Source organism: Sinocyclocheilus rhinocerous, unplaced genomic scaffold, assembly GCF_001515625.1.
Source record: "Sinocyclocheilus rhinocerous isolate Xijiao unplaced genomic scaffold, SAMN03320098_v1.1 scaffold2300, whole genome shotgun sequence".
NCBI lineage: Eukaryota > Metazoa > Chordata > Actinopteri > Cypriniformes > Cyprinidae > Sinocyclocheilus > Sinocyclocheilus rhinocerous.
Genome location: NW_015629642.1, coordinates 1,478 through 19,279, shown reverse-complemented (window position 1 = coordinate 19,279; position 17,802 = coordinate 1,478). Strand labels below are relative to the sequence as shown.

General features: G+C 36.1%; 1 protein-coding gene across 1 annotated transcript in view; it reads left to right on the top strand.

Annotated features, from left to right (window-relative positions):
- The window catches only part of LOC107739400 (C-type mannose receptor 2-like), a gene marked incomplete at its 3' end in the record, with an annotated part of 29,207 nt that extends 11,700 nt beyond the window's left edge, over window positions 1–17,507 (top strand). The window contains exons 2-12 of the mRNA XM_016551503.1: window positions 1,807–2,244; window positions 7,276–7,449; window positions 7,603–7,767; window positions 7,947–8,060; window positions 8,932–9,075; window positions 9,356–9,547; window positions 9,852–10,006; window positions 12,342–12,446; window positions 16,773–16,888; window positions 16,999–17,147; window positions 17,293–17,507. Coding sequence (XP_016406989.1) covers window positions 1,807–2,244; window positions 7,276–7,449; window positions 7,603–7,767; window positions 7,947–8,060; window positions 8,932–9,075; window positions 9,356–9,547; window positions 9,852–10,006; window positions 12,342–12,446; window positions 16,773–16,888; window positions 16,999–17,147; window positions 17,293–17,507 — 1,967 coding nt within the window. The remainder of the gene's footprint in view (window positions 1–1,806; window positions 2,245–7,275; window positions 7,450–7,602; window positions 7,768–7,946; window positions 8,061–8,931; window positions 9,076–9,355; window positions 9,548–9,851; window positions 10,007–12,341; window positions 12,447–16,772; window positions 16,889–16,998; window positions 17,148–17,292) is intronic.
- Between the last annotated feature and the right edge of the window lie 295 nt (window positions 17,508–17,802).

Genomic DNA, 17,802 nt, shown 5'->3' with positions numbered 1-17,802 from the left:
CTTCTTAACATTTTTGACAGCATGCTTACTTATGGAAATTTATGTTTGGGCATTGCTTGATGATGTCCAGAAAGTCTCCCAGGGTCTCAGTCAACTTTCTGTCTCTGTTTTGTTTTCAAAGTAGAGAAGGTCCTGTTTGCTTTTGGATTGATCCCATTTCCCTGCTTTAGAACTACTCTGTTTGGAAACACAGCTGTGTTTCTCTCTGGCCTTTCTTCAGGCTCTTTTTTCTGTCTCATTCTTTTGCTCTGATTTTCTTTCTCTCTGATGTTGTGGTTGTAACCTTGCATTCCCCCCTGCAGGAATGAGAGGGTGTACGAGAGAGATAGATAAAGCGAGAGAAAAGCAGAATGGAAGTATGAAAAGAAACCAGACTGGTGTTTGGGAACGCTGCTGGGTTTGGCTCTTCTGCCTTCTACTTGACTATCATACTAGCCATCTCTTTTCCCTTTCCTTCTCTCACTAAACAACATATACCTAGTCAAATACCAATATATGTGTTATTCTTACTGAAATGTGAGTATCCTGTGGATAAGAAAATAATCAACAGTACAAAAACAAAACAAACATTGCAAAATATGAGATTAAACTCACTGACACCAGTAAATGAAGTTTGACACTTCACGAACAGCTTGTAACACTCCAAAGAGAAAGGAAAACTTGAAATTGCATCGTATGACTCCTTTAACTGGTTAAACCAATAAAAATGGATGGAATAATTACAACGGGAAAAACTCACCCACTCAGATATCATCACTTTCAGTCATGTTAAAATCAAAAGTACTGTAAATAGTTATCTGTGAGAATTTATTTATTACTATATCTTATTGACACTTAACACACTTTTTGAGATTTTGATGTGACATTGCTTTAATGTATTTATTCAGCAAGGATACATTGAATTGGTCATAAGTGCAAGTGGAGACATTTATAATGTTACAAAGGAATATAAAGTTATTTAGAATGCAGCCTTGGTGAGCATAAGAGCATAAGGTGAGCATCTTTAAAAAAAATCTTATTCACCCCATAATCTTGAATGGAGCATGTGTATATATGTAGAAGACATATATTCAGAAGACCACCACAAGCCACTGAAGGGTGCAGTTATGATGAAACTGGGATAAATGTGTTTGCTCACACAAAAGAGAAATATTGCCATTGTCTGTATTTTCTCATGGCAGTTTCTGTTGGGCTTTTTTTGTTTTGTTTTTGTAAATTACTATCTATTTGCAGTCAGACATATGTGTTCCAAAACCAAAGCATGCAGAGATAAAAACAGATGAAAAGCTCAATTTGCAGACCATATTATACCATAGAGAGCAGCCATTATGAAAGCCACACATACAGAATATGATAACATGAAACTGCAGATTTCCCTCAAACAATTACTTTTCATCTGTAAATAAATCACTGTTTTACAACTGAGGCAAGTCAAAGCACATAAAACGTTTTGTGGGATTGTTTGAATAGGATTTGTGCTTTGCTTGTGTTGGATAAGAACTACTTGTTTTTGGTGAAAGAGAATCAAAAGGGGTTTGCTTCTTCTACTGCAGTAATACTATACTATGAGAATCTGTGAGACAAAAACCGTTTTGGTCACATGACATTGAGAGTTTGATGGAAATTGTCTCTGTTGGATCAGTCATTTGGTTTAATGGTGGGTAAAATCATTAAAAACCTCTGTAAATGTCTAGGCTGGAATCAAACATTAATGATCTTTCCATATTTACGATTTCAGGATTATGAAATTTCTCAACTACAATATCAGGCTAATAACTTTTCTCTCTCTTTATCTTTCTGCAACAGCACAGACAGATGAATCAGATACTTTTGCGTTTTTCCACGAGGGAGCGCAGGGCTGCCTGGGGGTACGAGATCACATGCTCTACCTCTCTTCTTCCTGCAAGGGTGACGCCCAGCTGTGGAAATGGGTGACCAGGGGGCGGCTTTTCAACATTGGCTCCTCCCTCTGCCTGGGCATCACCACGGGCAACGTGAGCACATCTGGCAACAAGTCACCACTGGGCGTGTTTCGGTGCGACTACGAGCCTCCGCGAGTGCGCTGGACCTGGAGCTGCAGCAAGTTCTTGGAGACGCTTGAATCTTCCTTGCCCTCCCCTAAATTACTCCTCGACACTGGCAATGTCTCGGCCGCTGCCTCCCCACCTGCAAGATCCCCCTCCCAAAAGTCTCTGTGGCGAGTCTATGATGACAATCAAGACCTTTGTGCCAAGTCGTACCGAGGTCAGCACATTAAATGTTGTTATTTCTTTCTCTCTTTCTCATATCTTAAACAGTAATTTGCTTGTCCACACTAAAAGGAATTGCATCCAGTCAGTGTTTATTTGATGTTTAATATACATTGCCTTTCAAAAGTTTAGGGTGGTAAGATTTTTTAATGTTTTTGAAAAAGAAGTCTCGTATGCTCACCAAAGCTGCATTTATTTTATCAAAATACAGCAAAAACTGTAATATTGTGAAATATTACTATTTAAAATATTTTTTTTCTATTTTAATATCTTTACAATATATTTTGAATTGTAATTTATTCCTGCGATTTTTCAGCATCATTACTCCAGTCTTCAGTGTCACATGATCTTTCAGAAATCATTCTAATATGCTGATTTGATGTTCAAGAAACCTTTCGTATTATTATCAATGTTGAAAACAGTTTTGCTGTTTAATGTTTCTGTGGAAACCATGATGCATTCATTTTAGGATTATATGATGACTAGAAAGTTCAAAAGCGCTTCATTTATTTGAAATAGAAATATTTAGTAAAATTATAAATGTCTTTACTGTCACTTTTGATCAATATAATGAGTCCTTTCTGAATAAAAGCATTAATTTCTTTAAAAAAAATTTCAATGGTAGAGTACAGCTATATGGAGCAGAATTTTGGACCAATAAGATTGCATTGCGGGTGGGGCAAAGAAACCAAGCAATCAACAAAATGTCCCGTCACTTGTTTTTAATTGCTTGTCACTGTCACACATTTTTATGATGCAGTGTTATAGAAAATATAGAAATTAAAGATTGTGGAAAAAAGAAATGAGGATTGAGAGAGGATTGATAAAAAAGAAAAAGAAACAAAGGGCAAGGAATGTCTTTTGGACCTCAGTGATATTTAGACTAGGATTTTCCGCGTGTGGATGTTTTTGCCATGGGCAACTCTAAATTTGTCCTGATTGGATAGTGACCAAAAAAGAAGCCAATTAAAAAGTCTGGCCAGTGTTTGTGTACAGTGCTGAGGCCCAGTCGTCTCTCAGTCTGAGTCCCATCAGACAATCTGTCTCATAGTGACTAATTTAGATGTGAAATCACAGTCATTCATTACTCTACAGTATTTAAATTGGGTTTAGTTGGTTCACAATGACTGAGGATTTTTTTGTAATCTTCCGGAAGTTTCTTTCTTGTCTTAAAAGTTGTCCAAGTCCTCTCAGAAGGCAAAAAAAAAAAATAATGTAAATACTAGATTTAATAAATTTTTAGGTCATAACATTACTGATGGACACTGTGGTTTTAGTTACAACTGAATTTAGTTACAATAAAATTATATTTTAGTTAAAACTATTATTATATTAAGTGTTATACACATTCTGAACAGAATTTAGTGCTACTTGAAATTACTGTATTGAAATATTTTACTGAAAATGATTTTTTAATTGCATTTTTGTTTAGTATATTTAGTTATTGGGGGTTTAAAAAGAACTTGCAGAAACTGTCAATGGATTCGTTAAGGACCCAGAATCATTATTAAGTGTAATGGCAACTGAACTGAAACGGAACTGTTAAACTCTTTCAGAAGCAGACACTCCACAGCACATATCCCTCCCCTCTCTTTCCTCTCACCTCTGTGTTTCGTGGTCTCTGTGAGAGTCGCTTCTGGAGTGTTCCTGACAGAAAGTTGCCACTGATATGTGCCAACACAGAGCTGTTTTTATGCTTGAGTGTGTGTGTGTGTGTGTGTGTGTTTGCAAGAATGAAACTGCGTAAGTTCTGAAAGTTCAGTTGAGAGTGTTTTTGGAAGTGCGTCTGTGTCCTACTTTACCTCAGCTCTGAACAACAGCAGCGGTAGAACTGTAACGCAACTGCACACCCTCTCTCCAGTCTGACATGTGCTCTCTGTTTTTCCTATATAGTTTTCTATCTTTCTGTCTTAGTATAACTCATCCCCCCCCCCTCACGTTTTCTCTCTTTGTAGACTGAGAGCTAATCTGTACAGTCAGACAGAATGCCCAGGGGTTTCTATAGTAACAGCTGCATTCCAACTGAGGGGCAATTGAGAGGAAGAAAGTGTGAAAATGCAAAGAGGGAAGGAGAGAGGAGGGGTAAGAGAGTTCAGCAAGGGAGGCGGAAGTTTCACATAGACATGAACTGACTATCAAGTATCATATATTTCACTGCATCTATCTATCTATCTATCTATCTATCTGTCTATCTGTCTGTCTGTCTGTCTGTATACTATTGTTCATTCTATTTATCTATTTTTCTATGTATGTCTGTCTCTTCTATCCTTCTATCCATCTGTCTATCATCTGTCATTGTATAGTCAGTGAAAAATGTGTTTAATGACTACATCCGTGTTTTTTCTTGAGTAGCATGACAATGCACAATTGTGGTGGTTTCAGAATCTATTTTAACACAGTTATGTCCGGCCACACAGTCTGACCAAATGAAAAGCTGTTTTCACCCATAACTGCCAGGTAGCATTTATGTAGTTACTTCGAGGATAACTGCTTTATGGTGGAATGGACTATTGATACTAAAACTCGCATAAAAGCAGTAGACAGCAATAATGTTCTTCATGATAAAACACGCCCTCTCCTCTCCTACATTTACATTCTTTAATTTGGCGGATGTTTGTATCGACATTCAAGCGACAGTGCCCTCCATAAGTATTGGAACAGTAATGACAAAACTGCTGTGTCTCCTGTGGAGTCAAGACATCTGCAAATATGATTAAAAGATGAATATGAGACCAAACTACAGAATGTCACATTTTTGTTATTGGGTGATTCAACATATAGATGTTTTACCAACTAAGAAGATCAGCACTTTTAAAGTTTCATCCCCTATGTGATGTGAGCAGAAGTATTGGGACAGTTGACTCACAGGTGTTTCAAGTGATCAGCTGTGTCCTGTTGCATTAATTGTTCAGATATTAAAAGCAGGGAATGTGTTGTATCAGTTATATCCATTGCTTCTGCTTTCCGAGTCTTGCATTTGATGACGACACACACAAACCAGGATGAAGACGAGGGAGCTGAAAGAGGAACTCAATTAGAGCTGCTGTATGTCAAAAACAATGGGCATGGAGAAATCAACAGTTTGGAATGTCCTGAAAAAGAAAGAAACCACCGGCGACTACCAGCAACCAACAACGACCTGGTCGGCTGAGAAAAACAACAGCCGTTGATGACAGACAAATCATAAAAGCTGTGAAAAAGAACCCTAAAATAAGTGTCTGTAAAATCACCATCAACCTCCAGAAAGCTGGAGTGATGGTCTGACAAACTACTGTCCGCAGGAGACTTCCACAGCATTAGCTACACAGCAAGATGCAAACCTCTGATCAGCAGCAAACATAGAAACCCTTACCAAAAAGTAGTATACTTCAAGTTTATTTTAGTAAGTATACTTAAGTAAAGTTCAAGTATATTTTTAAGTATACTTCATGTAGTAAGTATACAAATATCAGTGTACTAGTAGTATACTTGTAAGTGTACTATTTCAATACTCCTTGGGACTAAATTGGCCCACTTTCTAGTATATAAAAGTATACTTTTAAGTATACTTTAAGTATAACAGTAGTAAACTTTGAGTACACAACTAGTTTACATCAAAATGTTTAGTTTGTACTGCAACTATACTAAAAGTGAATTTACAGGTATACTGATATACTGTTTACTAATTAAATACTTGTAGTAGTAGCATTTTTAGTACACTTTGAAGTATAGTCTCAGTAAACTACTAGTTTAGTAGTTTTATACTACAAGTATACTCGTAAGTTTTCTTTAAGTGAACTTTACATCATACTTTAAGTATACTACTATGTCCCTATTTAGGTATTAATTTGTATATATTTTGTTACATGAATATCTGAACATACAAAACATCAAAAGAACAGGGTATCTGCTTGTAAACAAAAAAAATTATTCTAGCTTCATGCATTATTTTTTAAACACTTGAATGTGGATAAGTTTCATAAATAAAAAATAAAGAAATAAACAACATTTTGAACAAAAAGCTGAAAAAAGACTATGAATAGGCTTCCGAATGATAATCAAAACGTAGATAACGTCGATCAACACCCCAAAGCTTGACAGTTATTATTACCTCTTCATTGGTCGACATTACATCAACTTTACACAGTTTTGATGCTGTTTTATGTCTGATGATCGTGTTAGAATACATGTGGAAGCATCTGTTGTTTCGGTTTCTTCTTCACTTGTGTTTTTTGGAAATTCTGTACAGAAGATGTGTACTAGCGCCCCCTACAGTATAACAATGAAAACACGGATTCTAGGAGCACAATTATAGCTAAAATATATTTAGACTTTTTCTAAGTATAAGTCAAGTATACTTAAATGTCATTTTAAGTATATTTCTGAGAAGTACATAAAAAGTAGACTAAAAGTATACTTTCCTATTTTTACTATTTTTAAAGAAGTATACTAATAGCACACTTGAATAAACTTCTTTTTCGTAAGGGAAGGCAAGATTAGAGTTTGCAAAAAAGCACAAAGGTGAGCCAATAGAATTTTGGAACAGTTTTATGGACATTAAGTGATGGGAAAGCAAAAGTGTGTAAAAAAAAGGTACTGCAAATGATCCTACAACCTCATCTGTGAAGCATGGTGGAGGTGGTGTCATGGCGTGGTCATGCATGGCTACCTCTGGAACAGGCTCTCTCAAATTTATTAATGACTTAATGAATGATGGTGATAGCAGAATGAATGCAGAAGTGTACAAAAACATCTTGGCTACCAATGTTCAAGAAAATGCCACAAGACTCATCAGAAAGTGCTTCATATTGCAATAGGACAATTACCCAAAACACCCTGCTAGCTCAGTGACATTCTGTAGTTTTGTCTCATATTCATCTTTTAATCACATTTGCAGATGTCTTGACTAAACAATTTTGTCATTACTGTTCCAATACTTGTGGAGGGCACTGTATGTATTTATCATTATCTGTCTTCCCTGGTGGTAATCATGAATTCCTTCTGGAAGTTAGGCAGCTTGTGTTTCTCTGTCTCTTCTTCTCCATAGAAATCTACACCATCCAAGGAAACTCTCATGGCAGCCCATGTTACTTCCCCTTCCTCTACGATGGCCAGTGGTTCCACAGCTGCACCAGTGTGGGCAGGGAAGATGGCTTTCACTGGTGTGCCACTACTCATGATTACGGAAAGGACCAGCGCTGGGGCTTCTGCCCAGTAAAGAGTGAGTGAATTCGACACGTCATTCAAAGACCTGGCCTGCTAAATTCAGGACGTTCTTTTACTGTTTTAGTCTGGAAGCTGGAATGTGAGACTACTCTACATCATAGTGCACATATTCCTGCTCACTAAAATGCATCTCTCTCTCTTTCCAAAGGTACTGACTGTGAGACGTTTTGGGACATAAACCCTTTGATGGATAATTGTTACCAGTTTAACTTTCAGGCCACGCTGTCTTGGAGTGAAACACGGACCAGCTGCCAACAGCAGGGAGCGGACCTGCTCAGCATCACTAAAGTAGAGGAACAAATCTTTATCAACGGTGAGAGCCGGAGGGATGTAAACAAGTTTGAATTCATTACATTAAACATGATTTGGTTTGCAAAGGGATTAAAAAGAAAGGATTCTGGTAAATGTAGAACAAACAAGACAGAATTTGCTACTCTCATTTTTTTTTTTTAACTCAGTGGTATGTGTTTATAAAGTATGTGTGTACTGCAGGTTTGCTAACTGGGTACAGCGCCACCCTGTGGATGGGCCTGAATGATTTAGATCTCAATGGTGGCTGGCAGTGGGCTGACTCCGCCCCTCTCAAATACCTAAACTGGGAAGCAGGTGAGGCCACACCCCTTACAGCCACACCCTCATATAACCACACCCACTCCAATTTTTTAAACTTTAGCTAACTTCAACTAACGCTTCAGCTATTGAAAGCTACATAATAATTCATTCTGGACAAATGAAGCATTCTGCAGTCAATATTTTCTTATAATGGCAGCTGTTTAACTTTAATCTTTATAACTGTGGTAATTTTATGTATTTATAGTTTCTTCTCATATATAGCAATGGAATTATTTCTATTGAATCAATGACCTGCAATTTTTCTTTTTGTCATTAATTCATGTCCATTTATTTATTTACACTACTGTTCAAAAGTTTTGTATCAATAAGATTCTTTTTGGAAGAAATTCATGCTTTAAATCAGCAAACATAAATTAAATTGATTTTAAAAAGTCCCATTCGTAGGACATTTAGAATGTTGCAAAAGATTTCTATTTCAAATAAATGTTGTTCTGAAATCACAATTTCCACTGAAGACTGGAGCAATGATGCTGAAAATTCAGCTTTACCATCACAGGGATACACTGCATTTTAAAATATATTAAAAATAGAAAACAGTTCATTTAAATTGTAGTAATATTTCACAGTATTGTTGTTTTTACTGTATTTTAAATTGGTAGTGAATTTATATGTTTATTTATTTATTTGGCATTATTAGCCCTCTGATAATGACCACTGATCAAAAAATAAACCAATAATGACCAGCAGACTGTATATTTCTTTTTACATTTAAAACAGTATTACTTCATTGTTCTGCTGTCTTTAGTGTTCTTAGTAGTTTTTATTTTATTTGGCACAGAAGAGCTCATTTGCATTTCAATTAGGAAGGAGGTATTTTTATCCCATGGATGTGTGTGTGTTGAAGAAATGCCAAGCTATGATGAGGAGGAAAACTGTGGAGTGATCAGCACCGATGCTCAGGGTCGCTGGCACAACCGGGACTGTTCAGTGGCTCTGCCTTACATTTGCAAGAAACGACCCAATGCCACACTCGACCCCTTCACCACAGGTATGTGTGCAGTGTGTGTATGCACATTTGCGGTCTGTGGTTCACATATAAATGTACAGAGCAATGTTACCACTGCTTGCACTTATTCTTTAAATTATTAAATATGACTTGATTTATTTCAGGGGTAAACTTTGTTTGGCCCAGCCATGCAATTTGAGTATCTTGCCCCAAAACTGCATGTTTTTCTTCATGCCGAGAAGTTTTTAGTTTGGATTCTGCTGATCTACCTGAAAGTCTGCTTTGGTCTTGAGGATCTCACCTGTGTCTGTGTGTGAAACAGACTCCTGGGCAGATGACGGGCGGTACCAGTGTGATGTAGGCTGGCAAAACTTCCAGGCGGGCTGCTATAGGCTGAACTCAGACAACCTGGACTGGAGCTCCGCCCACAAAATGTGTCAGAAGATGGAGGCTAACCTTGTTAGCATCCACACTCTCCCAGAGCTTGAATTCATCACTAAGCATATGAAGAAAGGTATACACATGCAAATGTCCATTCATAAATATACAGAAACACATTTGCTTTATCAGTATTTTTGTCTTTCCGGTAAAAAAAAAAAAAAGAAACAGTTTTTTTTCTTTCTCGAGCATAACCCTCACTAAATTTTGTTTATTTTAAAATAATACATAAAATAATCATAATAATATAAAACCAATTTGCCAATGGGGTAAAAGTAAACTTAATTCAATATATATTCTCTGGCAACAGGTCTTAATATTTTATACAATTTGGCACAAGCTTCATGATGTTTCAGACTCTCTATTTTCCTGTGTCTTAGATATAGAGGAGTTATGGATTGGTCTACATGATACAGCTATGCAGATGAACTTTGAATGGACAGATCACACTCCAGTCATATTCACTTATTGGCATCCATTTGAACCCAACAATTTCCGAAATGTTAATGAGGATTGTGTCACCATCTGGGGGCCTGTGAGTATATATAAATATAAATATATATGCATATAAATATATAGGCCTATCAAAAGTTTGGGCTCAGTACGTTTTTTTTAATAGCACGTTTCTTCAGTAAGCCACACAATCATTAATTTACATTTATGCATTTAGCATACACTTTTATTCAAAGCAAAGAACTAAAGAGGTACAAAAGCAATTTATGGATCCAAACATATTCTTAATGTACAATGCCAGGTTTATTTGACAACTAGATTAGGAAACAAGCTATAGAAGAGGAGAAATGCAAAAATAACTTAAAAAAAAAAAAAAGATTAACATATTTATTCACAATAAATTGATCAAAAATGATAGTAAAATATTTATCATTTTAAAAATGTTAAACCGATTCTGTTCTTTTTGAACTTTCTATTCAGCAAAGAATCCTGAAATGAATGTATCACAGTTTCAACAAAAACTTTCCGCAGCACGACTGTTTTCAACGTTGATAATAATAAGAAATGTTTCTTGAGCATCAAATCATCATATTAGAATGATTTCTGAAAGATCATGTGACACTGAAGACCGGAGAAATGACTGCTGAAAATTTAGCTTTGGAATAAATACATTTAAAAAATATATTAAAATAGAAAACAGTTAAATTGTAATAATATTATACAGTATTACTGTTTCATTAAATAAACACAGATAAGCATAAGTGACATAAGCATAGCCGAACCCCAAACTTTTAAATGGTAGTGTAGAACAAACTTAATTGCCAAAAAGAAAAATATATATAGTGTGCAAAAAATATGAAAATACATTTGATAAAAATTAGTGCTGTCAAAATTAGCGCGTTTAAATTTTTTCAGTTTAACACATTGAAAATATTTAACACAATTAACGCAGGGGTGGAGCTGGCCACCCCACTCACAACTGCTGCTTCTGTCTCTTTTTTTTTATTGAATTTGAATTGCATTTATTTAGATGAAGAACATCTTTGCGACCACATTAAACGGGAGACTTTTCAGGTGCGCACTCGAACTTCACCTCAGCGCCAGGCGCTAGTCAAAAAAAAGGTACAGGTGACAAAGGAGCTTTAGTAGAAGAACTGTGATCGGATGAGATGTTGTCAGGCCATATGTCTGACAACATCTCAAATGAAACTACGAGCATGCAATGTTGTAGTTATGTCATCAATTAAGTCGTGAAGTTACCAAAAAGGCGATTAAAGCTGCCTTAAAACTGTTCATGTATGTAAGTATTTGTTATATGTGTGTCACATTTAAGAACATGTCTCTGAAATGCAGTGGTTTTCAAAACTGTCCTGGTCTGGAGCAGCCCAGCACTGCCTCCCTCATCTAACACACCCGATTCAACTCGTCATCTTATTAGCATCAACTTTAAGAGCTGAAGTGACTCAGAAAAGGTAAAGAGTTGTGCGAAAATACGATGCGTTTCAGATCCGCGTAATGTTCAGCAGCCGCAGCTCTTAAAGCAGCCAAAATAACCTAATAACCAGCTGCTGTGATGTCTGTTAATCAAAGAACAAAAAAAAGAAGAAAATCTTTTGTAGCTTTAAGGATTCATCTATATTTAATTTAGAATTTAGTGTTTGGTAACTTAATTCAATTTCTGTATATTTCCTACTTGCTGGAGGGCACAGGTAGCTAAATATGACATTTATTATAATGGGTTTATGTGAAGTTTGTTATAAGTTCACTTAAATTAGAAGTTATTTTTTGAAGGTCTAATAAATGTTAAAATTGATAGCTCTCAATTATACTGTAATGTTGAATGGCTATAGTCAATGGTTAAATATTAGGGGGAAAAAACAGTTTCATAGAGACAACAGTATCGATATCAGTGATACTCACCTTCAGTCGTAAAAAAGATGCCATTAAACAAATATTAAAAATATACTCTCTTTATGTTGTTTCTGCATTCATTTAAAGATTGAATGTGATATTATTGCAATATAAAAGTATATTTAAAAACTTTAATGTTAGGTGGGATTAATTGCGGTAAATTTCAGAAAAATGTGCTATTAAGTAGTAAATTTTTTAATCGATTGACAGCACTAATAAAAATGTATTTTGTATATAAAAATGAATATCATGGCAAAAGTATTATTTTAGGGTGAAATAGCATGTTCTTGAGAGAAAGTTATGTGAGTTTGAGTTAAAGGTACAGTGAGTTAATGCAGAATGTGTTTTGTAGCAAACCTTATCTGTATAGAACTGTCAGAATGATGTTAATGGATATGAATCTGCTTTTCTTTATAATCGTAATTAAGACAGTGATCCTAAAAGTCTAAATTTATAGCAGCTTTATAACGATAACCCCTCATTATACAGTATGTGTGTGTTTGTAGGAGGGCCGCTGGAATGATAGCCCATGTAATTACTCGCTGCCCTCAATCTGTAAGAAAGCGGCTCAGAAGGCTGACGACCGGATAGAGGACCATGGCTGCAAACGGGTAAAGCACTCTGGTTTTTCACTCTGTTGGCTTTCTCCTTATGATTCTCATTCCTCTTTATCATTCTTCCTTTTTCATTAGCTTTAATCCTCTAATTACCCTTCCTTGTTTTGTTCTCTGCAGCTCCTGCAGTTTTCTGTTTGTTACTTCTGTTTAGCTGGATTTCTCCCCCTACATACTTTCTGTGGCTCTCTTTCTCTCTGCATAAAGACTCTATTCACAGTCGCTGCTGTGTCATGCTGTTAAAACTCCAGATGTGGTCAGTAGACCCAGACCTGTCACAAGCATACAGTAAATAGAGGAGCCTGACTCACACACGCTAGTCTTCATAACTCATAACTGTTTGCTAACCGAGGACAAAATGTTTGAGGTCATGGACCAAGTTACACTAACAAGCACACAGAAACGAAATATGCATACATTGGCTACATTTCATTCTCATTGCCTAATGTCTGTCATCCCTCCATCCAATTTATCCAGGTCTACAGCAGCTCTACATGAAACCGTCTTTGTTTTAAATGAGTGTGTGCGTTATTGCTGTTACCTTGCTGTGACTCTGGTAATAGGCATCTGTTAAATAAGAGCTGTGACCCTGGATGCCATCGCCTAGGTCAGAGTTCAGAGGTTACTTGTGGATACCCTAAAGCAGGGGTGCCCAAACTCGGTCCTGGAGGGCCGGTGTCCTGCAGAGTTTAGCTCCAACCCTAATCAAACACACCTGAAGCAGCTAATCAAGGTCTTACTAGGCATACTAGAAACTTCCAGGCAGGTGTGTTGAGGCAAGCTGGAGCAAAACTCTACAGGACATCGGCCCTCCAGGACCGAGTTTGGACACCCCTGCCCTAAAGCTTGTGGAAACAGTCAGTTTGACTAAGTTACTTTTTTACCTGAAGAAAACTGTTCTCACCTATGCGAAACTAGGGTGCTGTGGGTTTCCAGGACGTTGCTGTTTGGTTGTAAAAGTGTTCTGATTTCTGATTTTCAGAGTTCTGATGTTTTTAGCATGTTGCTTGGGGGTTCTGGGTGGTTGCTGTCAGAGATAAGATTCAGGTCCTATAATGTAGGTCTATGCAGTTTTTTTTCTGTGTGCCACCAGGCAAAAAAAAAAGTAAGTCCTATAACTTATAGAAGTAATAGCACACGTTTTTTCAATAAACCACACAATTTAAGATAACACAAATTAAGGACAAGTTATGTGTCCAAATTGAATATTTAGGGTTAGGGGGTTATTGTTATCACAAATGAGACAGAATTCAAATAGGGAAAGAATAAATAGTAAAAGTAATGCACGCCTCATCAACTTCATATATGATTACAGTTCTTTCAAATACATTATATTACTTCTTTTTATTTTTCTTCACCGCAATTTTCTGTCAGTTAATTCAGCCCCATTCGAACTTCATTTTATAGATCATTTCAGCAGTTTTTGACTTACACTGATAGACTATGGAAGAAAAATGATGATAAATGTTTTGAAACAAAAAAGCATCAAAAAAGCAGTTAGCAATGTGCTAACTGAAAAAAATGATGCATCGCATTAACAGTGCTTGCATTTTAATTCAACATAGTTGTTTATTTAAGCTGTGAATATTTCAATTCAAAACATTTCACACACATTTTCAGAATTAAAAATTCAGTAATCCATATTCACTTTCCAGAGTTCACTTCCTAAATATTCATATATACTGAGCTTGGTCTTGTTTATAGCACTGTATTAGTTCATAGAGGGAAACCCCCGTATTTTAACTCAGCGTCGCACAAGCCATGATATAAAGTTAAGGAAACTAAGCAACTAAGCAAAAGATGTAAAATAGCATTAAAATCTCTTTTGGAAGAGAAAGCTGCTTTCATGTGGCTACACGGGGAAACGAGTAACGGCAAAGATGCTGAATTAAACATAAACATAGCTTTTGAGTCCTAATCAGCTTTTCCGCATATACTGTACATACTGGCCCTGATAATCATAAATTCTACTTACCACTTGCTCCATTTCTGCAAATCAGTTTTTGTGAATGAATTATTTGCTCTACCTGTTGCTTTGGTCTCCATCAACACCCGCTTGCAGCAGATGCAGATCATGCATCGGTACTTTACTGCTATTCCTACAGTACCCGGATGTGCAATGCTGAATATTCTGCCAAATTTGAACCACTGGATTTGTGGAAGCGAATTTGTACAGTGAAATAAAATGGACTGAAAATTGCCTGTCGAATATTATACGTCGTGTTTTTAAACAGATTGAATGTTTAGGAAGTGAATATGGATTATTGAATTTTTAATTATGAAAATATGTGTGAAATGTTTTGAATTGAAATATTCACAGCTTAAATAAACAACTGGTGAATTTCAGCCCCTAAAAATGCAAACCCTGAAAATACAAAGCATCAAAATTCAAGCACTGTTGATGCAATGCATTATTTTTTCAGTGCAATTCAACATGCTTTTTTGTTTCAAATACATTTGTCATCATCATTCGTCATCAAACTCATTAACATAATATTTACATATTGTATTGTGATTTTTATTTTATTTTAATTTTTTATTGAATTACACCACCATTCAAAGTTTGGGTTCAATAAGATTTGTAATACTTAAGTTAATATTTCTATTCAGCAAGTATGCATTAATTTCATCAGTAGAGATAGTAAAATATATACAGTCTAATATTATGAAAGATTTATCTAAAATAAATGCTGTTCTTTCTATTCATCAAATAATTATAAAAAAATTATTAATTTGTTTCCACAAAGCTATTAATGAGCACAATATGGAAAACATTGATGATAATAATAATTAATGTTTCTTGAGTATCAAATCAGTATATTAGAATGATTTCTGAAGGATCATGTGAGACTGAAGACTGGAGTAATGATGCTGAAAATTCAGCTTTGACATCACAGGAATAAATTACATTTTAAAATATATTAAAAATTGAAAACAGTTATAAATTGTTTAAATTGTAATAATATTGCAAAATATTTAATGTTAATGTTACTGTAGTTTTGATCAGATAAATGTAGACTTGGTGAGCAGAAGAGGCTTCAAGAACATAAAAAAAATCTCACTTTCAAACAGTTATGTAGAATGAGCTTAATTTTCAAGAAAATACTGCAAAAAATATAAAAATAATCATTACAAAAGTATAATTTTGTGAAATAGCCATGTTCTTGAGAGGTTTTGTGGTATTCATCCATATGTGTGTTTGAGTCAATGTTAGGTGTTAATGCCATCCCATCCAAAGTGCACACACACAGCAGTGAACACACACACACCATGAACACACACCCGGAGCAGTGGGCAGCCATTTTTGCTGCGGCGCCCGGGGAGCTGTTGGGGGTTCGGTGCCTTGCTCAAGGGCACCTCAGTCATGGTATTGAAGGTGGGAGAGAGCGCTGTACATTCACTCCCCCCACCTACAATCCCTGCCGGTACGAGACTCGAACCTGTAACCATTAGGCCACGACTTCCCACGACTTCAGCAGACTTTATCCCTGTAGAACTGTCAGAATGATGTTAATTAATCAAAAACCTTGAACCAATACTGTATCTACCACATTGCATTTATTATTAATCTTCCCCCTCTTTTTTTCCTGTATTTGGGTTTACAAATTTCAACAATTTTATAAGGCATTAACACTGTTCTTTTGCTGCATTGTAAGCCCCTTCTGCAGATGAAAATCTACTTTTAACAATTGAATCTTCATTTTTGGAACAGGCTGCTAAATTTGGAGTCATAGTGAGTTTGTCATTGTCAGACAATGAGAGAACACATCTGACTCTCTGTAATGTCTTAAACAGTAAAGCAGACAGCCGGCAGAGAGGTCAAGTTACTGCCTCTTGCCAAGTGCTGACGTGTAATTTAGATACATTCCTTAAAATGTGGGCGTCCGTGTGTGAATGCATGTGTGTGTGTGCATGTTTTGTTCCTGTGATTTTTTTTTTTTTTGAGAATTATTTTCAATTAATTTAATTCATATATTTAATTTTAAATATTAAATTCATATAATTAAATTAAATATTCAATTTAATTTAATTCACCTACTGACAGAACCAGCTTTTAGACCAGCATGAATTCCTTTCTAGTCCAGACTGGTTTATGCTGGTGTTCATGCATTTAATTCGAAAAATTCCAGATTATGTCCCCCATAAATGTTTCACAGTTGTCACTGTGCATTTAACATTTAGCACAAAAAAAAAGAACTAGCCTAAAAAATATGCTGAACTGTTAAGAAACATTTACCAATTCATTATTTTTCAAGCAAGAATAATACAATGCATTATAACATAGCACACTTCTTTCTCTCTCCCTCTGGTGAATCTCCTCAGGGTTGGAGATGGCACAGTCCTTCCTGTTTCAAGGTTGGAGAAGAATCTCTAACCTTTAATGATGCAAAAGGAATGTGCGCTAGCAACAATGCTACACTCGTCATTATTAATAACAGGTACTGGACACAAGCCTAGCAACATGGACTGGTGTATTCTTTGTATTCAGCTTTTCCGAAATCGATGAATTATGAAGTAACTTATGAGGTGCATATGTGCTTGTTTCCAGGTTTGAGCAGGCCTTTGTGAGCAGCCTGGTGTTTGGACGATCTGACGATCAGTTCTGGCTCGGCTTGTATAATGATAACAGCACCGGCACGTTCCGCTGGATAACGGGAGAGGAGCTCACATACACCAACTGGAACAGAGATGAGCCAGGTACAGAAACACACACAATCGTGTGTATGCCATGACTATGTGTGCACCTGAATAGTTTGTGTCTATATATCATTCCCTTTATCATTTGGTGCTAAGCCGTAAAAATGCTAAAGATGAACCTGCTTTTTGTCTTGTGGTGTTGCAGCACAGATAAAGGCAGGTTGTGTGGTGATGGTAGCGGGGCAAGCCATGGGTCTGTGGGAGGTGAAGGACTGTGCCAGCGTCCGCTCCAAATACATCTGCAAACAGAATCAGGACTCTCTCATACCCAGCCCTCCTGTGCCTCAGCCTACGCCCTCCCTAACAGGATCATGCCCATCGGGATGGAAAAGCACCAATAAGTTCCGCTACTGCTACAAGGTGTGTCTGTTTGTGTTGTGTTGAGTTGTGCACCATTCAAAATTGAAAAGCCTTCTAAATTCCAATTTGAATTGAATTTGCAGAACTGTAATTTAAAATTTAATATATATCATTGCAAAATGAAAAAATAATATTACCCAGCTCTCTATATAAAGTTGAATATATATTATATCCAGATTTATACACAGACATTCAGTAACACCCAGCTCATCAAAATAAATATATATATTATTTATATTATATCCAATTTTATCTACTTTATCCCCAGTATACAGTACTTACTATATAGCAAATC